The following is a 20,428-nucleotide window of genomic DNA, read 5'->3' on the forward strand; positions in this document are numbered from 1 at the left end:
CAGCAGAAGAGAAACCTTGGAATCACCACAGCTGTGGTTGCCATTATTGCTATTGCTGCTACTGCAGATACTGTTCCCGGAATTGCTCTTTCCCAGACTGTGCAGTCGGCTGAGACTGTCAACCAGCTGGCTGAGTCAGCAATCTTAATATTGACCTTGAACCAACAAGTGGCTCTGGTTCAGGAGCAAGTGGACTATATTTGGACTTTTCGAACGGCTAACATGTTCTTTTATCATGTTATGTGCATTACCCCTGGCACTATATTGCATGCTTCTGCTACTGTTATGGAAGTCAACCTTCATGAGAGGGGTTTGGAATACTGCTTTTGTTAATTTTACCACCCAGCTAGTACATGCTAGATGGTTGCAGCGCTGGTCTGGCTCGTTGGCGCTGTCAGTCCTGGGGATACTTGGTTTAGGGCTATGTGTCTGGGTAGCCATGGACGGGCAATAATTGGGGGCAGGATGCCATCTAAGACAGGGAATATTAGAGGGCTATTCCCCACGACAGACAAGGTATTATAAAATAAAATGGGGGGAGTTGTTGTGGCAATAGTTCAGCAAATGTTAGTTATGGCAACTATTCTGCAAGCTCATACACAGTTCTGGTTCTATTTTTACTGTGTTGTGAATCACAGGGCCTAGGCAAGCACTCTATCTACACCCCAATCTCAAACTTCTGATGTACTTCTAAAGTCAGGCATGGAGTACATGAGGATCATTTCAGCATTGGGGAGGCTGAGGCAGGATGGATCTTGAGTTCAAGATAAGCTAGGGTTACACAATGATCCTCCACCTTGTGTGTGTGGGGGGGACTCGAAAAAGGGAGACTTGAAGAAGAGCAATTAAAGATTTGGTTGACAGATCTTTGATTTTTTTTGTTTTTCGAGGCAGGGCTTCTCTGTGTATTCCTGGCTATCCTAGTCTGTAGATCAGGCTGTCCTCAAACTCACAGATTCCCACCTGCCTCTGCCTCCCAAGTGCTGGGATTAAAGGCTTGCGCCACCACCCCTGGACACAATATCTTTTAAACTCCACGTGTGAATATCATCAAATGGTCTTCTGTCCAGGAAATGCTTGGGTTAAAGGAGAAGCGTCTTTCCTGTCCGGTTTATCAGAACCGAGAGTGTGCTAGGCACCAGAAAGCACTCCACCCCCGCAGACATACCCCAAACAGAGGAACACTGAGTAGAGGATCGAGGTCTGGCCCACCCACAGGCCATGCAGCAGTTGTAAGCTTTTAGAGCATCTTCAGCTCCATGAAGACTGGACTACTCAGAGTTGCTGTGACTCTCCATGTAAGGAAGACAGTGGCAGTGAAGGACTGGATAAGAACCAAGGCCTGGAGAGATGGAACAGCAGTTAAGGGTACTGACTGCTCTTCCAGAGGGCCAGGGTTTGATTTTCAGCAACATATGGCAGCTCACACCTGTCTGCACCTTTTCAAAGCACAAAGGCAGCCCTAGGCCAGGAGCTTCATTCGAGAATAAGCTACAATACTTGAGGAGTTAACTGAAGACATCTTATTAAATATATGAGTGCACTGCATGTACACCTGCAGGCCAGAAGAGGGTATCAAATCCTATTTCAGAAGGCTGTGAGCCACCATGTGGGTGCTTGGAGTTGAACTCAGGTCCTCTGGAAGAGCAGTCACGGCTGCTGGGGCTGAAGACTAAAGGCTTGGATATAAAAGGACATAGTGTAGGATTCACATGGGTCATCAGCAGTGACAGAGGAAGGAGTTCCAGCAAGAGGTGGTCTGAACCAGTTCTGTGGTATAGCAACTACTACTAAAAAAGAACAAAAATTAATGCCACCAAATCGTTTCAAGGTATTTCAATGTTGTGGCAACCTTGTGACATGCACACAGGCCAGGCAGGTTGTATTCTGGAGAGAAACTGTGTTTTCCTTCATGATTTCTGTGCGGGTTTGGCTGAGCCACCATCAAGTGTACCGACATGAAAGTCGTCCTGGATCCCCACTTCTTGTCTCGGCAATCAACAACTCTGAACACATCAGTTCTTCTCAAACAGTTTAATAGCAAATAAACAAAGGAAGGTACCACACTTGGCAGATACAAAATGACTTTTTGTCCGTGTGTCTGTGCAATTAAAACAGATTTAGGTTCCCCATTGGGACAAAAGGAAAAACACACAAAAAAGGGAAGGAGAGTCCTTTTAAACACATACTCTCTTGCTCCAAACTTTTAACAACTTTTTTTTTCTTTTTTTAATCCACTACACAAACTGTGATTAGGTAAGAAAAGCGACAAGGGCTCTTCTTGTCCTTTTTTTTTTTTTTAAACCATTAAAGCAAAATCCATAATTTTCTACAGAGTACAACACAAGTTCACACACACACACACACAAAAAAAAGACATCTTTTGTAAATCAAACAGGAAAAAAGGAAAGCTCAAACAAGGTCAAGGAAAAGCATTTCTACGGCTGAATCACGACTTTGAGTTGATTGAATCCCGTTGTTGCTGCAGAACAGACTGTGCGTTTGGTCATAGTGGCAATTTTTTTCTCTTCACATTGTGAAATCACTTTACATTGTTTTCTAGTAGAAAAGGCAAAAAACTGTACAAAACCCCTAGTGTTAAATACAACGTTTGTACCAATAAAAAACTCACACAGGTTTGTCTCCAAAATGTAAAGTTTCTTTTTTTTTTCTTTTTAAATTATTCACAAAAAGCAGCTGGAAATCAGAAAGGCAGCTGCCGCTCCAGGGTCTCAAATCCATTAAAACCACTACAGAACAATTAAAACAATCAGAGAGAAAAGGAAAAAGAAACAATGTCCAACATTTGGCATTTGGTTTTTTATCCACAGGTTTTCCCAGAGCTCCTCTTGGAATTGAAAGCAAAATACATTGGCAAACACAGCTTCTCAGTACACAGGAAGGGGAGCCTCAGCGCCTCCTGCCGACAGAGGCGGCTCTGTGCAATCAGACTGTGGGACACAGCAGGCTCTCAGGCTAGGGCTCTAGCTTCAGTACACCCCGCACTATCACTTCCAGGACAATAAGTAGCCTGTCTACAGGGTCCTCCACTTGGCTGCCTTTTTCTTCCAGTAAGATGGCCTTGAGCATAATATATTGGGCAACCTATGGGGGTCACAGAGCAGAAATTCTGCCAGGGCCCCTTCTTCACTTGGGCATGGATGATGCTAGTCAGTGCTTCAATAACCCACCCCACCCCACCCCACCCCACCCCCTGCTGCACCTTGTCACCCTTCCCTGGACTCTCCCTCCCACCAGTGCTTAAGTCTCAGTGGGATCTGTCAAATTCCTCCCTGCCGCCTCTGCTCTTCACAGACCCATCCTTGTACTCATTTCCTTCTAGCTTCTCCTCTTCTATTCACATTCTTCCAAGTCCCCAAGACCCTGAGGCTGGATGGCGCTACAAGAGAAGAGGGTAAGTTTCCCTTAGGAAACTAAAGAACTGGCTGGCCTGGCACCGGGGGACAGTAGCTATATGGCTCTTGACCCAATTTAAAAACAATTCTTGCCCTTACCCCAACTTTACTAGCTAAGTAAGAGTAGAGCTATAGTGAAGAGCCAATGTGGGGTGGTTGGTGCCCAGGGCTGTAAACAGTGTGAAGACTGTAGTATTTATTGTGCTTGTCACCTAGGAAAAGGGCAGGCAGGTGTATTGCCATTCTGTGTAGTTAGGAGCACAGCACCCTTCCTCCTCTGTGATTTAGCCTTGATGTGCTAAGCCTCCTGCCTACCCACAGCCACCTTTGGTTCTGCTTCTGCCTCTCTGGCCCCCCTGTACTCCCTGAGCAGAGCAGCCAGCCTCCTGGATGCCCCACTGAGACCTGGAGGCCATAAAGAGTGACAGTCTAAGTGCACAGGCAAACACACTCTAAGGGCAATAGAGGAGAAAGTTGCCACTTCAAAATAAAACAATACAATTGAGAAAAAAATATCAACCCCATAACAATTTAAAACATCCTCTTTGAAACCCTTTAAATCAGTCAGTTTTTGCACAAACTATAGAAAACAGAGAGGTGAAGGTGATATATACGAAGGTGTGAAGAAACAGCAGGAAACATGCACGACTTGGTTTTTCTGGGCATAATCTTAGAAGGAAAGGAAAAATTCAAAACAAAAAGGCAAAAGCAATATACCCCCCCCCCGTAATTTCCAAGTATCACATTTTGCTGTGGAGACTGTAGGAATAAGCATGGATGAGAGCTGACTGAGGTGAGGGGAGGGGAGGGGCAAAGGGACCCTAGGGCTCCTGCAGGGCTGCTTCAGGAAGAGCCACAAAAGGCTAGGTGGGGTCTAAACCTCAGCCTCAGTGAAAAGGTAATGAATGGGGTGAGGGTATTTCAGGTGTTTTCTGCAGTTTAGAACTCAGAAAAACAAAAATTAATTAATAATAAACACATGCGGTCTCCTCAAGCCCCAAAACTGTATCAGCAAAATGTGTTCAGGAGCCTCAAAGATTTTAGTGACATCGTTTATTTCATTGTTCAAGTTGTCTTTAAAACTAAGCACACAGAGGAACAAAGCCTGGAAGCGGACTGGCTGTGTGTTCACAGGAATACAAACACCACACGGCATGTGCTAGTAGGGCTGCTCTGAGACAGTTACAAAGAATTGGAATCACAAAATCAAGTGGTTATCTTATGAAGTTCTAGAAAAATAGATTTTTTTTTATATTCAAATGCAGTTTAAATATTTTCCCTTCAGCAGTCGTTCTAGCAAAACCAATTTTGGCAGCACAAAAGGGGGGAAAAAGAAAGAAAAAAGAAAAAACAAAGAAAGAAACAAACATAATAAAATACACATCAGCATCAAAGGTCAACACAAGGTCAAAGGTGAGAGTTCAAGCATCAGAGAAGCTGAAGAGACAGGGATTTGGACGATGTACTTGACGCCACATCGACATGCTTTAGGCACAACGATGAACAAACGGCAGGAATCTAGAAAAAAAAACAAACCAGAAAGAGGGAGATCCACTGAGTTACACAGAGCAATACATCCAAACAGAGAGAGAACAGGACACTCACTGTGTGCAGCCCTGAAATGAGGAGGCAGGGAAGGGGCAGGGGTAGGGAATGACAGGGACTTTTGCACATGCTAACAATGGACACAGGGAAAAGTTCAAAAGGACATGGAGGACACCAAGAGAACATCCAACTGCCAGAGACAATAGGGAGCCTAAGGCTTGGATTCCCTGCAAAGCACCTAACCCATCAAGACAGGGTGAGCAGGGCCTCAGCCTCTTTCCCACTACCTGGCGAGAACCGAGGGGAGAGGAAACAAAAGATGCTGACTAGAGTGGAAAGGAGATTATTGAGGGGAGAAGGCCAGAGTTTCTTGCTCAGTCTTGGGATAACTCTTTGTTCCCAGAAATCCAAGCCCTAAGCTTCCACATAGGCCTGGCCACTCATGTGGAACCAGGAGACAGTGGTCAGGCTGCAGTGAGGGCAAATCAATGGCACGATGTAATCCGAGACACAGACTACAGCAGAAAACACACTGTAAGAGAAACTTCCACACAACAGAAATGGATTGCGTAAGACTTCACTTCAGTCTCCACTGAGCTGAGCCCTTTCACATCAAGACTTATAGGGAGGGGAGTAGCTTCTTCAATAAAACCATCTTTGGCCTGGGGAGAGAACTGTGCTCAAGGGCAGTGCTACCGCTGTGCTCATGTACTGGGCAAAGGGGGAGAGAGAAGTGCATGGTCTCACCAACTGGCTGGCTGCCTGAGCACACCATGGCTCTGCTGGGACAAGTGCTCCCTTTAGAGCCACAAGCAGGTATGGAGTCTGGGGTCTGTTCCAAAGGTGGGGGTTGCACCTTTGCCTCTAAAATCATTAGGAAGGTGGTTTCCTAAGGTACTAGAGCACGGGACAAATCCAAGGACAAATGGTGAAATGGAGGGAAACTGAAAGAAGGGGGAAGAACGTGGTGTTCTGGTCACGAGGAAAACAGAACAGAAGGTTAGGGAACACAGCTCTGGCAGCACCCCATGGAACACAGCTCTCGCCTCTGCCGATTCACAGCATTAATGTTAGCCTTCCCCTTGGACAGGTTACCTGGGCTGCAAATGGTCACAGAAAGTCAGTAGTTTCAATCATACACAGCACCCCGTGTATACAACAATCACATTCTGGATTCTACAAAATCCTGGCCTTTTCCAGAGATATAATTTAGGTAATAAATATTCTCCACCCTGGAGCTGTATAAAACCTCTATAAAAATAGAAACGACATTCTTGGTTCCAGCTGGTTGGGATTTAGAACAGTGCCTGCCCAACCTAGCATTTTTCTTTTTTTTTTTCTTTTTAAGTTTTTGTATTTTTATTTTTTATTTTTTGCATTTATTTAAAAAAAATCCCATCATTACCCTGGAAGCCTTTAGAACAATTTTATCTTGAAACACAGGACACTTTTCTCCCATTGCACAGAATTCAAGTTATGTGGTTCAGTTTAAGAAGTGTATTATTTCATGTCTGTTAAGAGGACAACAGACCCAACTTCAATGGGATAATCCAACACTAACAACTACTTGTACAACAGCAGGATGGTCAATCCCTGTATGCTACCTACAGGGACAGTATGACAAGCAGAACTGTCTCCATCTGACTAAAAAAAAGGCTAGCTCCTTTCTTCTAATCTCTGCTGTTAGGAGTCAAGACTTTTAACTTGTGAGGTTTAAGCTTTCAAGGAGCCAGGAACCCAAGTCCTGGCTGTAGATGACAGTCACATGCTTCTGGGGCTACCTCTGCTCAGATGCACATTCCCAACAGCATTTCCTGGAGCAGCAACAGAGCCCAGAGGCTGTGTGGGACACTGGCAAACACTGGAGTTAAGACTGATGAAAGGCAGCAGGGAACTAACCGTAAGCATGATGATAAAATGAATATGGGTTAATACTGAGGTAAAGAACACTATAGGGCCTGGAAACGGCCTGTACTCTCTTCTGTCTCCAAAGGCAGATGGTGGGGTTAGGGTGGCTAGGAGAGGCTTCTCAGACCTCTGGGGAAACACAACTTCTGGGACACCTTTATCAGAGGCAGGAGTGCACTTCTGCACTTTCTTTGAATACTAGGTTCTGCTCAAATACAGCATCCTGGCTTGAAGAGACCTTAACTCAGGTACATCAAGAAGCAGGTCCCTCCTCCCTCAATCAGATGGCTTCTGATTGCTCTGCCTGTGAACAGCACCCTTGTTGGCTAGATGCTGCAAGTGCTTCTTAGATCTGCCCTCATGAGAAAATTGTGGCCAGGAAGGAGGCAATATTCCTTGTTATGATTAACTTCCACAGACTTTCTTCAAGATAAACTGTTGGAAATGGGCAATGGTCTAACTTCACACTGAAATAAACTAAAAATGACCTCTTTGGCTGCTTCCCCCAAACAACCACCAGCCAGTCAGGGCAATGCAATACCAATGGAAGGCTGGGATGGCTAGTAACGGGTATCTTCATGTTATTTGCATATTTCAGGCTAAATTAAGAAGTACTTTATTTCCTAAGACTTGCTGACCCCGTTTTAGGAAAGAAGGGCAGACATCCAGGACAGAAGAAAAAGAAAAAACAAACAAACAAACAAACAAACCATTGGTGGCATAAGCTTAGCATTTCCACAGAAAGCAGCTAGTTATGAAGGGGTCTAGATGCCAAGCCACCTTCCCACTCTGCCCCTGTAGCTCATTAGACCGTACCCATCCTTGCACTCAGGTAGAGAGATTTGGGGAATAAATTTTCTGTTCTGCTCAGTCCTCTCTCAGTGGTTTGGGGCACATTCTGATCATCTTTTAAACCATTTCCCCCATCCTCAGGGTGGATTGGTATTGGTCCTTCTCAACATACTGGTTACAAACACGGCAAACTTTAAATAAAAGGAAAAGAAACAAACAAAAGAAAAAAACCCCTCAGGATATGGCACCTAAACTCCAAAGTAAAACACTGGAAACCAAAGCACAAACTTGTCCTCTGTACGAAGCGACACTCCCACAGAAGGCAGTAGCTGAGTCTTCAGGGCAAGCTGTGCCTGCGAGAGTGGCAGGGATCAGGGTCCAGGGCTGTCAACACACAGCCTTAGGGCTTCGAATGATTAAGGGTGCTCCTCCCCCACTTACCAGAAGATCTTCTCACTCCAGTCTCAGAGGGGAGCGCGCTCAGTAGGGCTTGCTATCATTCTTTGAACGTTTAAGCTGCACTTTAAGCCTCTTCATTCCAATCTGAAAGCCGTTCATGGACTGGATGGCAGCTTGAGCTGAGACAGGATTGTCATAACTTACAAAACCTGTGTGCCCAAATAGAAACCGGGATGAGGGACTCAAGGACTTATGTATTTAGTCTCGGGTCTCAGTGGTGACCTCTGGACCAGTGCCGTGAGCAGAGATCACCACCTCTACGACAGACAAAAGTGAAGCTCAGAAAGAGGTCGTAAGATCTGCTGGGGTCAAACTCAAAATCAGCTTTCTCTGAATTTGTCAGCAGCTTTCTTTCTCAGTGGCAAAATACTCAATTCCATCCTGACACCAAAGGAGAAACCAACATACCAAAACACTTGCTCAGGTTTGTCTGCTTGTCAATGAAAACCTTGGCAGACACGACATTCCCAAAGGGCATAAACATCTGCAGCAGGTCCTGGTCTCCAAACTCCTGGGGCAGGTGATAGATGAACAGGTTGGCTCCCTCTGGACCTTTAAATATCCGTGGATTGAAAGAGGATCAGTGTTAAGTATACTTATCAGCCAGAGCCAATGGTCTCTCATTCCCATCCATACTAACGCTAGCAAAATCAACAAATTTATTCTTTGAAGGGAACTAAACAGATTCTCTAAATAAAAGGCAGGAAACTTAGCAGTAACTCCAAAATCAGATTTCTCCACCTGCCTATAACCACATGTCAACTCCAAGTAAAAAGATATCCTTTGGTTTTTTATTTGTTTTTTGAGACATGATTTTTTTCTTTTTTTTTAATTTTTATGATTTATTTATTTTTTATTTTATGTGCATTGGTGTGAAGGTGTTAGGTCCCCTGGAACTGGATTTTCAGACAGTTGTGAGCTGCCGTGTGGGTGCTGGGAATTGAACCCGGGTTCTCTGGAAGAGCAATCAGTGTTCTTAACTGCTGAGCCATTTCTCCAGCCCCGAGACATGATTTTTCTGTGTAACAGCTCTGACTGTCCTCAAATTCAGAGATCCACTGCCTCTGCCTTCCCAGTACTAGGATTAAAGTTGTGTTGTTTTCAAGACAGAGTCTCATTATGTAGCTCTGGCAATCTGGAACTATGTACACCAGGTTGCTGGCCTCAGACTCACAGAGTTCCACTTGCCTTTGCCTCAAGTGCTGGGATTAAAGGCATGAGCCACTATTCTTGGTTCATGAAAGGATGTTAAAGTCCCACCTTGTCAGAGAGGGTATACAGGGGTTAGAAAGAAGGTGGATCTGCACGTATGGTAGTAAAACAGAAACAGTACTCACAAGGGAATTAGGAAAAGCTGTAAAATGGGTTATATAGTCAAAACAAGTTTCCGTCTGTAATCCTACAACTCAGGAGGCTGAGACAGGAGGATCTCAACAAATTCAAGGTCTGACTGGGCAAAAACAAATAAGCAACAACAAAAATTAGATTTCAAAGTCGGAAAATGGCGTTGTACACTTTGAACTCCAGCACTCAGGAGACAGAAGCCAGCCAGAGTGAGTTCTATTACAGCCAGGGATGTTACACAGAGAAACCCCGCCTTGAAATTAATTAATTAATTAATTAATTAAGTTTCAGAACTATGCCTGGATACTAAAGGGCTGACAAACTGGTAGTGCCAGAGGCAAGGACACAAGCAGCAGGTAACAGTGAGGTGCTTGGGAGTTTCTAGTGGGTATTTTTTACAAATGTTCTCCCAGTATGGTAGCAATTTCAGCACTGCATAAATTCACAGAGTGAATTTTGAATTTAACCATACTTAAACTGTATCCCAATAAAAAGAAAAAACATTTTAAAAGTGTGCCTATGCTTAGCACTGAACTCATAGCAGAGTACACTTCACTTACAATGCGTTTTCCTAATGAAGAGTGATGAAAACAATAAACGACAACCCAGCCATTCTCAGCCGTGTACGTCTCCTAATTGCCATCAAATACATGGCCCTTTACTGCCTTCAGGTCCATGCACTTGCCATTTCTGTGCCACGGTTACCCTTTTTCCTACACATATACTTGGTTTGCTTTCTCATATCCTCTGGGTCTCTGAATACTAGTTCACACACTAAAGCCAAAGGCTACTTGTTTTTGTTGTTTTGATATTAGTATCTAAACCTTATCAAGTTGTAGTTAGAGAAACCCAGTCAAACCCGAATACTAAGGTGTTAGCACCAACACTGTCTAGAAACTCTCTCCTAAAAGACACATTTTTCACTCCATCCAACCTACCGACATGTCAGTATCACATCTCAGTATCTCATTTAGTCAGAAGGAAAAATGTCAAATGATATACCTAAAAGAGGTACGTACTTAGACAATCCTCTAATAGATTTATAACCCAGAGAAGACTTCCTAACTAAAGAAGATTCTTGACAAAAGACCAGATGCAGTAATTACAATGTCTGTTTATTTCTTTGTTTAAAAACTGAGCTCCATCCTAAAAAGATCCACATGGATTCTGATCCACAATTCCACCCCAAAATTGCAAAAGCATTGGAATTCACATTCTTTATTGGTCTATTCTTGTCCTTGGCTGGAAAAGTGTTAATCTGACCACCTATATTCTGTTGCCCCAAACCTCACCTTCCAATTCTGGTGCACTCACCTTCCTTCTGGCTTCCAGCAGCACCAATACTCTGCTGGGTCAATAAATTCTGGTTGTACAGAGTGGGGAGTGCTGCAGCAGCATATTGCTGGATACCAGAATATGCCTGAGTGAGGGCCTCCATAGTGCTCCCAGTGCCATTGGTAAGGCCACTGCTGCCGAGACCACCATTCAATGCAGCCATTCCTTTGTTGGAGGAAGAACAAGGTTAATGTACTGGAAAGATTCAATTGATGCTGAAGACAAATATATTTTAGTTACTAAAAAATGAACCCCTCCCTGGTGTAGGAGGTCCCAATGTGTTGCTTTCATAGGTTAATGAATAAAGAAACTGCTTTGTGCCCCTGATAGGGCAGAACTTAGGTAGGCAGAGAAAACAGAACTGAATGCTGGGAGGAAAAAAGCAGAATGAGAAGAGGTCATGGAGTCGCCAGAGACAGACATGCCGAATCTTTCCTGGTAGGCCACAAACTCGTAGTGATATACAGATTAATGGAAATGGGTTAAATCAAGATGTGAAAGTTAGCCAATAAGAGGCTAGAGATAATAGGCCAAGCAGTATTTTAATTAGTACAATTTCTGTATGTTATTTTAGGACTAAGCTAGCTGGGTGGCTGGGACAGAAGCAGCCCCTCCATGCAATACCTCCCCGCAAAGTTTGTCCTTTCATCTCCCTCTTAACTTCCACAGAATAAGACTAGTCGTGTGACTGGTCCCATTTCAAGATGCTTCACTGCTCTCCTCGTTACTGTTTTTTAGCATACAGAAGGACTGACAGCATTCACAAATGCCTATGTCCATTTTTTATTGTTGGCTATTCTATCTCTTCATACAAAGCTGGAATACGGTAAAGTCAGCCCCCGACTGAGTAAATGCTAGCATTAAAATAGTATTCAACATTTACTGAGCATGTTCCATGTACCAGGCACTGAACTAATTGTGCTGATCCGCCCTTTGCCTATGCTCTCATTTGTTTGTTTATAAATTCATTCACTTTTTCTTTTCTTTTTTCTTTCTTTCTTTCTTTCTTTTTTTTTTTTTGGAGGCAGGGCTCCCTTTGTGTAGCCCTGGATGTCCTGGAACTCACTCTGTAGACCAGGCTGGCTTTGAACACACAGAGATCCGCCTGCCTCTGCCTCCCGAGTGCTGGGATTAAAAGTGTGTGCCACCACCACCAAAACCTCCTGACTCATTTAAGATCACCTTCATAAAGGGTTATTTTGCATTTTAAAATTTTGTGGGGGGGGGGGGCGCTGGGGAGATGGCTCAGAGGTTAAGAGCATTGACTGCTCTCCCAGAGGTCCTGAGTTCAATTCCCAGCAACCACATGGTGGCTCACAACCATCTGTAATGAGATCTGGTGCCCTCTTCTGGCCTGCAGTCATACATGGAGGCTGAACACTGTGTACATAAATAAATCTTTAAAGATAATTTTTTTGTGGGTATTTTGTCTGTACGTATATCTATGCACCACAAGTATGCAGCACCCATGAGGCCAAAAGGGCATCAGATCCTCTGGAATTGGAGTTACAGAGAGTTGTAAAACCAACTGTGGGTGCTGGGAATCAAACTCATGTCCTCTGGAATAGCAGCTGGTGCTCTTAATCAGCTGAGCCATCTCTCCAGCTGCTCGTTCAACAATTTCTTTTTTCTTTTTTGGTTTTTCAAGACAGAATTTCTCTATGTAGCCCTAGCTGTTCTGGAAGTCACGCTGTAGAGCAGGCTGGCCTCAAACTCATAGAGGTCGGTCTGCCTCTGTCACACAAGCACTGGGATTAAAGGCATGCGTCACCACCGCACCGCATCATTTAACTTCTAAAGCACCCTTCACAGTATTCTATTACTTCTACATCATGGGTGAGAAAATGGCTACTAGAAGGTGGCCCAAGGTTACAACTAGCTAAGTAGCAGAGTCTGGATCTCTCTCAGAGATAACAAAACCCAGATTATTTCTAACAGTGGTACTGGGTTAGTTTATGATGTGCCATTTATAAAAGAAGCCAGATGACAGTCAGGGTCTGCCCATTACCTGCCAGAGAGCCCACGTTGAGGCCAGCTGTTGCTCCAGCTAATGTCTGCAGGGCTCCAAGTGAGGCTATGGGGTTGACAGAGTTACTGCTGCTGGAGCTTGGTGAAGACCCTGCTATTAGAAACCCAGGAGTTAAATCAACACTTTTCTTGTCTTGCCAACAAGAACCAAAGCACAAGAATGATCCAAGCTAACTCTTCTATCTGTAAAACTGGTTTTGCAATCAGTGAATTACTGAAATGACACCTGAAGGTGACTCAGTGGGTTGCTTGGCGACCAACTATAAGTTCCATTCCTGGGCACACAAAGTGAAAAGAATCACCTGCTACAAGTTGTCCTCTGTTTGCTACATAGGTAATGTGGCATGTGTACATTCTCACACTCACAAATAAACACATACACACATGCATATGTAGTATCATTTAATATTTTTATTTTACTTAAAGTTGTATAGATGTGAAATATATACATGGGAATATAGACATACAGAAGCTAGAAAAGGAAGTTTTATTCTCTGGAGTTAGAGACTGCTTTGAGTTGCCTACTGTGAGTCCTAAGGAACAAGATCAGGTCTGATGACAGACCAGTACATGCTATAAACCACTGAACCACCACCTCTCCTGAGTAATTTAAAAATTCTTAATGAAGAGCAAAAACAAACAAAAAAGTCTAAAAAGGGTGTGATCCACATATCTTTACTCCTAGCACTCAGGCAGCAGAGAGAGAAGGATCTCTTTCGAGTTCAATGCCAGCTTGGTCTACACACCAAGTCCAGGACAGCCAGGACTCACACAGACAGAGAGGGACCCTGTCTCAAAAATAAAACAGGGGTTGGGTAGAGGAAGACACCAAGACAAAGAACTCTGAATCTTCATTCCTAATACAACCCACCTGGATATTTGTTAATTTCTTTCTAAGATGCCATGCCCCTGTCCTTAGCCTCTGACTTCAGAGATCTGTCCAAGGAACACAATACTCCCTTATTGCCCCTTACCTGAACTGGTGAGGACGCTGAGGGGGCTACTGGATGTAGTGAGGGCATTGGTACCACTTGGTGTATTCTGAGCTGCACTAGCTGCAGCAGCTAGTGCAGCCAAATTCTGTAGCTGCATTGCATTTAACCCTGCAATATCCAGAAAAAGACATCAGCCAGCAGAATAGGTGGCCAACATTGAGTTCAGCAATGCCTGAAAATGGTCCCAGAAAAGAGGAACTATTCTATGTAAGAATATACTTATTTTCTATATTTTCCATAATATACTATAGAACTTCAAAATATCTAGCTATCATTCAGCAAGAAACTTTAAAATGTTGGAGATCTAATTCATGGTATAGCACATGTTACCACACATGAGACCTTGGGTTCTTTCCCCAGCAGGGAGAAATGGACAAAAATTTATAGCCACTTCCTTAGAGAAGAGCTTGCTAATCCAATAGCAACAGCACTTCAAATGAACAATAATACTGAGGTAGGCAACATTGAATAAGGAGTATACCTGTGATATATTACGGGGCCAGGAGCTCAAAGGAACAGTGCCAAAAGCTATGGTAAATAAGACCCTCTTACACACATAGAGGTGCACTAAAGAGGCAGAAAACAGATCTAGAAAGCTCCATGCTAGTAACAGTAAGAAAAATAACAAGAGAAGGAATGAAGAAAACACTTCTACTTTATCAGTAAATTAATCATCAGAAGAAGGTAGAAAAAAATGTGAGGAAAAGAATTCTAAGTAAAACCTTCGTAACAGTAAGAACAAATTTGACTACATAGAAAAACCCTGTCTTGAAAAAAACTAAAAGAAGTTCAAAACTTTGAATTGTATTGTGGTTTTTGTAAGGCATCTTACTAGAGGATAGAACATATATCTATCAGGACAGGAAATGGAAAGTAAAAACACCATATATTACAACTTAATTTCCCCAAAACAGAAAACTAAATTCCCTAGGATAAAACCAATCACTATTAAAACTTCAAAATGCACTTCACTAAACATTTCCCCCTTGCTCAACGTATATGTTTAGTTTTACCCCACTGCACAGGCACAGGCTGCTGAGGGACTACTCACATTCTGCCTCTTCATTTGGCTATCTTGCTATAAACCGTGTTATTTATAATTTTACATTTTCCATGCATTTTTTTCAACACAGGGTTTTGTGTATCTTAAGAGCAACAATAACAATAGCATGAACTCAGAAGCACAAAAGCTCCCGAGTTCTAGCAGCTTTGGCAAGTATTTACACAAAGTCACTGAATGTTACTTGATTATATAGGGCTCTTGAGAGTTTTTTCTGCATCTGAATGGCCTAACCCTGGATGGTCCCTAAGAGTTCTTGGTTAATTTCCTTCCCCAACAGTGACTTAGAATAAAATCTACCAGACAACAAAAGAACAATGCAGCATCAACTAACAACAGGGCTACATAATAGAGATAAGAAATTGTGAGTCTGAAGATAGTTACCATATGTAATGAGTGAAAAAGTTTTGGCAGAAATGGCACAAAACTCGGACTGAGGCAGCTGTAGGTTGGCCTGTGTGCTGCTGCTCCTCGGCAGCACTGAAACACTTACCTCCCATTGGGTGAAGGCTGCTCAGGGTGTTGAGGTTCCCAGAGGAGGCAGTCTGCTGAAGGAGCTGCAAATAAAGCTAGACATTACACCAAAAAACAGAACAAGAGTGAGAGTGAGGGCTGGTTCTGCATCTGGGATAACTCTACAGCACAGCAAAGCAAAGCAAGAGTGCAGAGGCCCCCAGAGAGACGAAAGTAAAAGATGAGATCCCAAGCCAACAGACAGAAATGCAAGGCTAATGACTACAGCTGTCAAGAGCAACACAAGCTAAAGCCCGAGTCCAGAAGACTGCTCACTGGATAGTGAGTTAAGCTTAAGTCTCTGGGTAGCAGAGCACACCTTACGGGTTATAGCTATTTTCTAGTTTCTTTCTCTCCCATGTTCTCCAAGTGAGGCTAACACTTGTTCTTTAGGTTACAACCATTACGTGTATTTTATCATTACGTTGTTGTTTGCTTGATTCAGGTTCACACTATGGAGCCCAGGCTGGTCTCAAAAATCATTATGTAGACCAGGCTAGCCCAAAATCTAGAACTCCACCCATCTCTGCCTTCTCAGTGTTGGGATTAAAGGTATACACCACTACATACAGCTTTCCACTTAACTAGTCTCAATTATCACACTGTACCGCATTGTATTATTTCTGGCGTGTGCATGTGTGTGTGGAGTCGAGACAGACATCTAGCTCTGGCTGTCCTACCTCACTATAAAGACCAGGCTGGCCTCAAACTCAGAGAGCTGTCTCTGTCCCCGAGTGCTGGGATGAAAGGCATGCACAACCACATCTGGCAAGAAATTATTTTCAAAGCATTATTCTGGTGGAAAACTACAGTATCTCTGAATTTATAAATAATGTTTCTAGCAGTATGAATAATTCTATCTACTGGAATATACATAACAATCTTTTACCTTCTTCCTATCTACTTTGTTTTGTTTTGTTTTTTGAGACAGGGTTTCTCTGTAGCTTTGGAGCCTGTCCTTGAACTCACAAAGATCCACCTGCCTCTGCCTCCCGAGTGCTGGGATTAAAGGAGTGCGCCACCACCGCCTGGCTTTCATATCTAATTTTAACGATATACTAGTTAGAATAAATTAGAGTTTGGAAATTTTAGAAATATGGAAACCAGTGCTTATCAAGTTAACTCAGTACAGGCCAACAGAAATATTATCTTTTCTGTTTCCATACAGAATCAGTATTTGAAAGAATGAAGAATGAGTGACTGCCATTAGTTATGCCTTCATGTGAACTTCCAAACTATCCACACAGATTTAAGGTTTCACCATTTACAGCTTCAGAGAAGACCTTCTCTTTCTCTCTGAGACAAGATTTCAGTATGGCCAGGAACTCACTGTACATCACAGGGTGGTAACCTAGATATCATGATCTTCCTGCCATGGACTCCCAAGCACTGAACTATAGTCATGTGCTAATATGCAAAGATACCCTTTTCTTTGTGTCTCACAATTCTAATAATCCCCTGTGAGATTATTATTGACTATAATCTAAATAACAGATTAGCTGGATCTACTTTTAGACTCTATAACTAAAAGTCATTAACAGAGAAATTAATTAAAGAAAACATATTTACAATCTGGCAAATGCAACAAATACGTACTTACATTTCTCATTTAATAGTATCCATTTTAATCTCAGGACCTTTCAGTCTGCTCAAAGATACATTTATGATGCTTTTAGGGAAGACTCAATAAAAGACTGATGAACTGAGTGGTGGTGGCGTACACCTCTAATCCCAGCACTCTGGAGGCAGAGGCAGGTTATCTCTGAGATCCACATCATCCTGGTCTACAGAGGGAGTTTCAGGACAATCAGGGTTACTATATAGAGATACCCTGGTCTTGATAATCCAAAAAGGGGGATGCTACCTACTACATCTTGTAGAGAGAGACATGGAAAATGATAGTGAATGGTGAAGTTTTTTTTATGGATATCTCTTGGAGGAAGGGAAATAAGAGACATTTATAAATATTTAAATCAAAATCATACCTTCACTTTAATTGCAGGAAAATATTCAACATTAATACATAATGGAGACAGGCATGAATTAAATGACACTGCCTAAATCTCTACACAGACTCTCTGTATGCCCAAAGTTGCAAATGACAGTTAGCTAGAGACAGCAGAAGAAACAGCTGGGAGCTTGCACAGTCTGCAGAAAGCAAACCACACAACTCACTGCTAAGTACTGGGGCCCCAGAGTGTTCAGACCAGCCAAGTTTCCCCACACAGATGCTGCGCTGATCTGCTGCATCTGCTGCTGGAGCTGCTGGGCCATTCTCTTCTGTTCTTTGTCCTTCTGGGTGTCAGCAAACTTGACCACCATGGGTGATGAGCAACCCTATGAAAACATCGAAACCAAATGGTCAAATTCTTTCTTTGGGGGCCAGGGAAATGGCACAGTGAGTAAAAGTACTTATTGCCAAGCTTGATGACCTGAGTTTGATCCTCGAAACCCACAGAGTGGAAGGAAAACCGACCCTACAAATTGTCCTGACTTGGGCTGGAGAGATGGCCTAGAGGTTAAGAACATTGCCTGCTCTTCCAAAGGTCCTGAGTTCAATTCCAAGCAACCACATGGTGGCTCACAACCATCTGTAATGGGGTCTGGTGCCCTCTTCTGGCCTGCAGGCACACACACAGACAGAATATTGTATACATAATAAATTAAAAAAATTGTCCTGACTTCTATATGCATGCTGTGGACGGACAGGAACACATAGGGACGACGGATACATGGACACACACACAAAACTAAAACATTAAAATTTTCTCCTGGATTGGGGGAGGAAGTCATCCTTGTGGTTGATATGAAAGTTGTATTATAATTTACACCACCCTCAGATGACTTTTTTGATAGACAGCAATGGCAAAAGACTATTTCAAATAATCATTTTCTGTTTATTATTTTTAAAACAGGGAGGCCTTACCATGTTCCTAAAATTGATTCTTAGCTACTGGGTTCTAAGTGCTCCTCCTGTCTTAGCCTGAATCACTGAACCTATCAGCATTCATCATATCTGGCTCTAATATGTTAGCTTTTAAAAGATTTATTTACTTTTCTTTATGTATGAGTGTTTTCTGTACAGTATGTATGTGCACGACACACATTTATGGTGCCCAAGGAGGCTAGAAGAGGGTGTTGAATACCCTGAATATAGTTTCAGATGGTTATGAGCTACCATGTGGATGCTGGGACTCCAAACACAAGTCCTATGCAAGATCATCAAGTGTTCCAAATCACTGAGCTCCATGATCTTAAACTTAACATTTCAGATCTTAAGGTAGACTGATTATGTTGAGTTTCAGGGTGACCTGGTGTTGTAAATGCTGCTGGACTTGGATAGGTTTGTCAGGCAAGGGGTTTTCTCCTCTTCCAGCTGTCTGCCCCTTACCTCCATGGTTTGTGCTTGGTGCATTGCTTTGATAGCCGTCTGTGCCATGGTTCTTGTTGTAAAAGTCACAAATGCACAACCTGGCAAGGAAATAATCAATATTCATTTAGAGATTTATCTATCAGACATTGACTAAACGTCTAACTTATTGTATATTAACTACCATGTTAGCAAGTTTGATTTTACTTTACAGGGTTTCACAAACTGATACAATAGACAGATGTCATGATAGGATACTAAGTGTTACCAAGGAACCACAAATAGGAAAGTATGATTGAGGGAGAAGAATCCTAGTTCATGCTAAACAGCAAATCCAAGGAGAAAATGATTCCATTTTGGACATCAATATCCTCAGCAATCAAGAGAAATTGAGAAGACAGAACTCCTTAAGCAGGACTAGGAGAATACAAAAGGGACCAACTGGTTGGGAATGGTGGCACACACCTTTAATCCTAGCTCTCTGGAGGCAAGAGACAGGTCTGAGGTCAGCCTGGTCTACAAAACAAAGCAAGTTCCAGGACAACCATCAGGTTACACAGAGAAACTCTGTCTCCAAAAATAACAACAGGAAAGAATGGAGAAAAACAAAAGTAAGCAACTGGTGAGAGGAATGACAAGGCCCAACCTCGTCTTCTATGCTGGTTTCATCTATCTGTCATTCACTAGTCCGTTTAAATAAGAGACCGTAATTTAAGGCAAGAATCTTTTTTAAAAGCTATAAAAATGTACCACCTCGGCTTAAGCCATCAGGTCCCCGCAATATCCGGCATTCTTCAATCTGTCCAAATGAAGAGAACATGACTCGGATGTCATTTTCAGTACACTTCTTGGAAATCATACCAATAAACAGCTTCCTGTCTTCCACAGCTAAAAGAGTAAAACACAAAAGTCTTGGATATCATCACTAAAAGGCAGGTAGTATAGAGTCAAGAGCCAAAAGGCCAGGTCTCATATCATCCACCTCACAGATTTCTTTTCCCTTGTTTGTTTCCCTCCCTCCATCCTTCCCTCCCTACCCCACCCCCCTCTTGTTTTGAGACAGGGTTTCTCTTTGTAGCCCTGGCTGTACTGAAATTCACTCTGCAGACAAGGCTGGGCTCAAATTCAGAGATTACCCTGCCTCTGCCTCCCAAGTGCTGGGATTAAAGGTGTGCGCTGTGCCACCATTACCCAGACACATTTCTTCCTCCCATAATTTCATACCAATGGCATAAAACTATATAACCTGATATAGTTTTATATATATATAAAACGTAACAATGGTAACTTTAAAATTATACATATATGGAGGCAGTTATAAAATATGGAGAATTTGTTTTCTTGTTCAAGTTATTTCACAAATCTGTTTGATTAATAATAGAAAGATAGCAGGTTACCTCAAAGGCTAATCTTGTAGGTATAAAAATGCAAAAGTTTCTGGCATTTTGTCATGTACTTAGTATGTGTGCTCCTTCTAGCAAAACCAGGAGACAATTTTCACACTTGATGTGACCAGGAAATAGAAGTCCAGTGGGAACTTCCCACTTTCCTTTCCCGACATTTTAAATTCTCCCTTAAACTGTGAATGTCACTGATCATTTGTCTGTTTGCCTGCCTTCCTCTTTCTCTTTCTCTTTCTCTTCCTCTCCCCCCCCCCCTCTCA

At 42.8% G+C, this 20,428-nt stretch overlaps 1 protein-coding gene across 14 annotated transcripts in view; it reads right to left on the reverse strand.

Annotated features, from left to right (window-relative positions):
- Positions 1-2,019: 2,019 nt before the first annotated feature.
- The window catches only part of Celf1 (CUGBP Elav-like family member 1), a 67,736-nt gene continuing 49,327 nt past the window's right edge, over positions 2,020-20,428 (reverse strand). For 6 of the 14 annotated variants that reach the window (XM_085696540.2, XM_085696529.2, XM_085696541.2 and 3 more), the window contains 10 exons: positions 19,519-19,653; positions 18,787-18,866; positions 17,571-17,732; positions 15,376-15,451; positions 13,802-13,930; positions 12,808-12,921; positions 10,779-10,964; positions 8,529-8,672; positions 8,103-8,269; positions 2,020-4,934 (listed from right to left, as the gene is read on the reverse strand). In XM_085696540.2, the coding sequence (XP_085552666.1) occupies positions 8,142-8,269; positions 8,529-8,672; positions 10,779-10,964; positions 12,808-12,921; positions 13,802-13,930; positions 15,376-15,451; positions 17,571-17,732; positions 18,787-18,866; positions 19,519-19,653 (1,154 nt within the window). In that variant the 3' untranslated portion in view covers positions 2,020-4,934; positions 8,103-8,141. Of the gene's footprint in view, positions 8,015-8,102; positions 8,270-8,528; positions 8,673-10,778; positions 10,965-12,807; positions 12,922-13,801; positions 13,931-15,375; positions 15,452-17,570; positions 17,733-18,786; positions 18,867-19,518; positions 19,654-20,428 lie in introns of all 14 variants that reach the window. The other 8 variants (XM_085696539.2, XM_085696533.2, XM_085696538.2 and 5 more) reach the window with 5 other exon arrangements.

This window comes from Myodes glareolus, chromosome 10 (assembly GCF_982192425.1).
Source record: "Myodes glareolus chromosome 10, mMyoGla1.1, whole genome shotgun sequence".
Classification (NCBI taxonomy): domain Eukaryota; kingdom Metazoa; phylum Chordata; class Mammalia; order Rodentia; family Cricetidae; genus Myodes; species Myodes glareolus.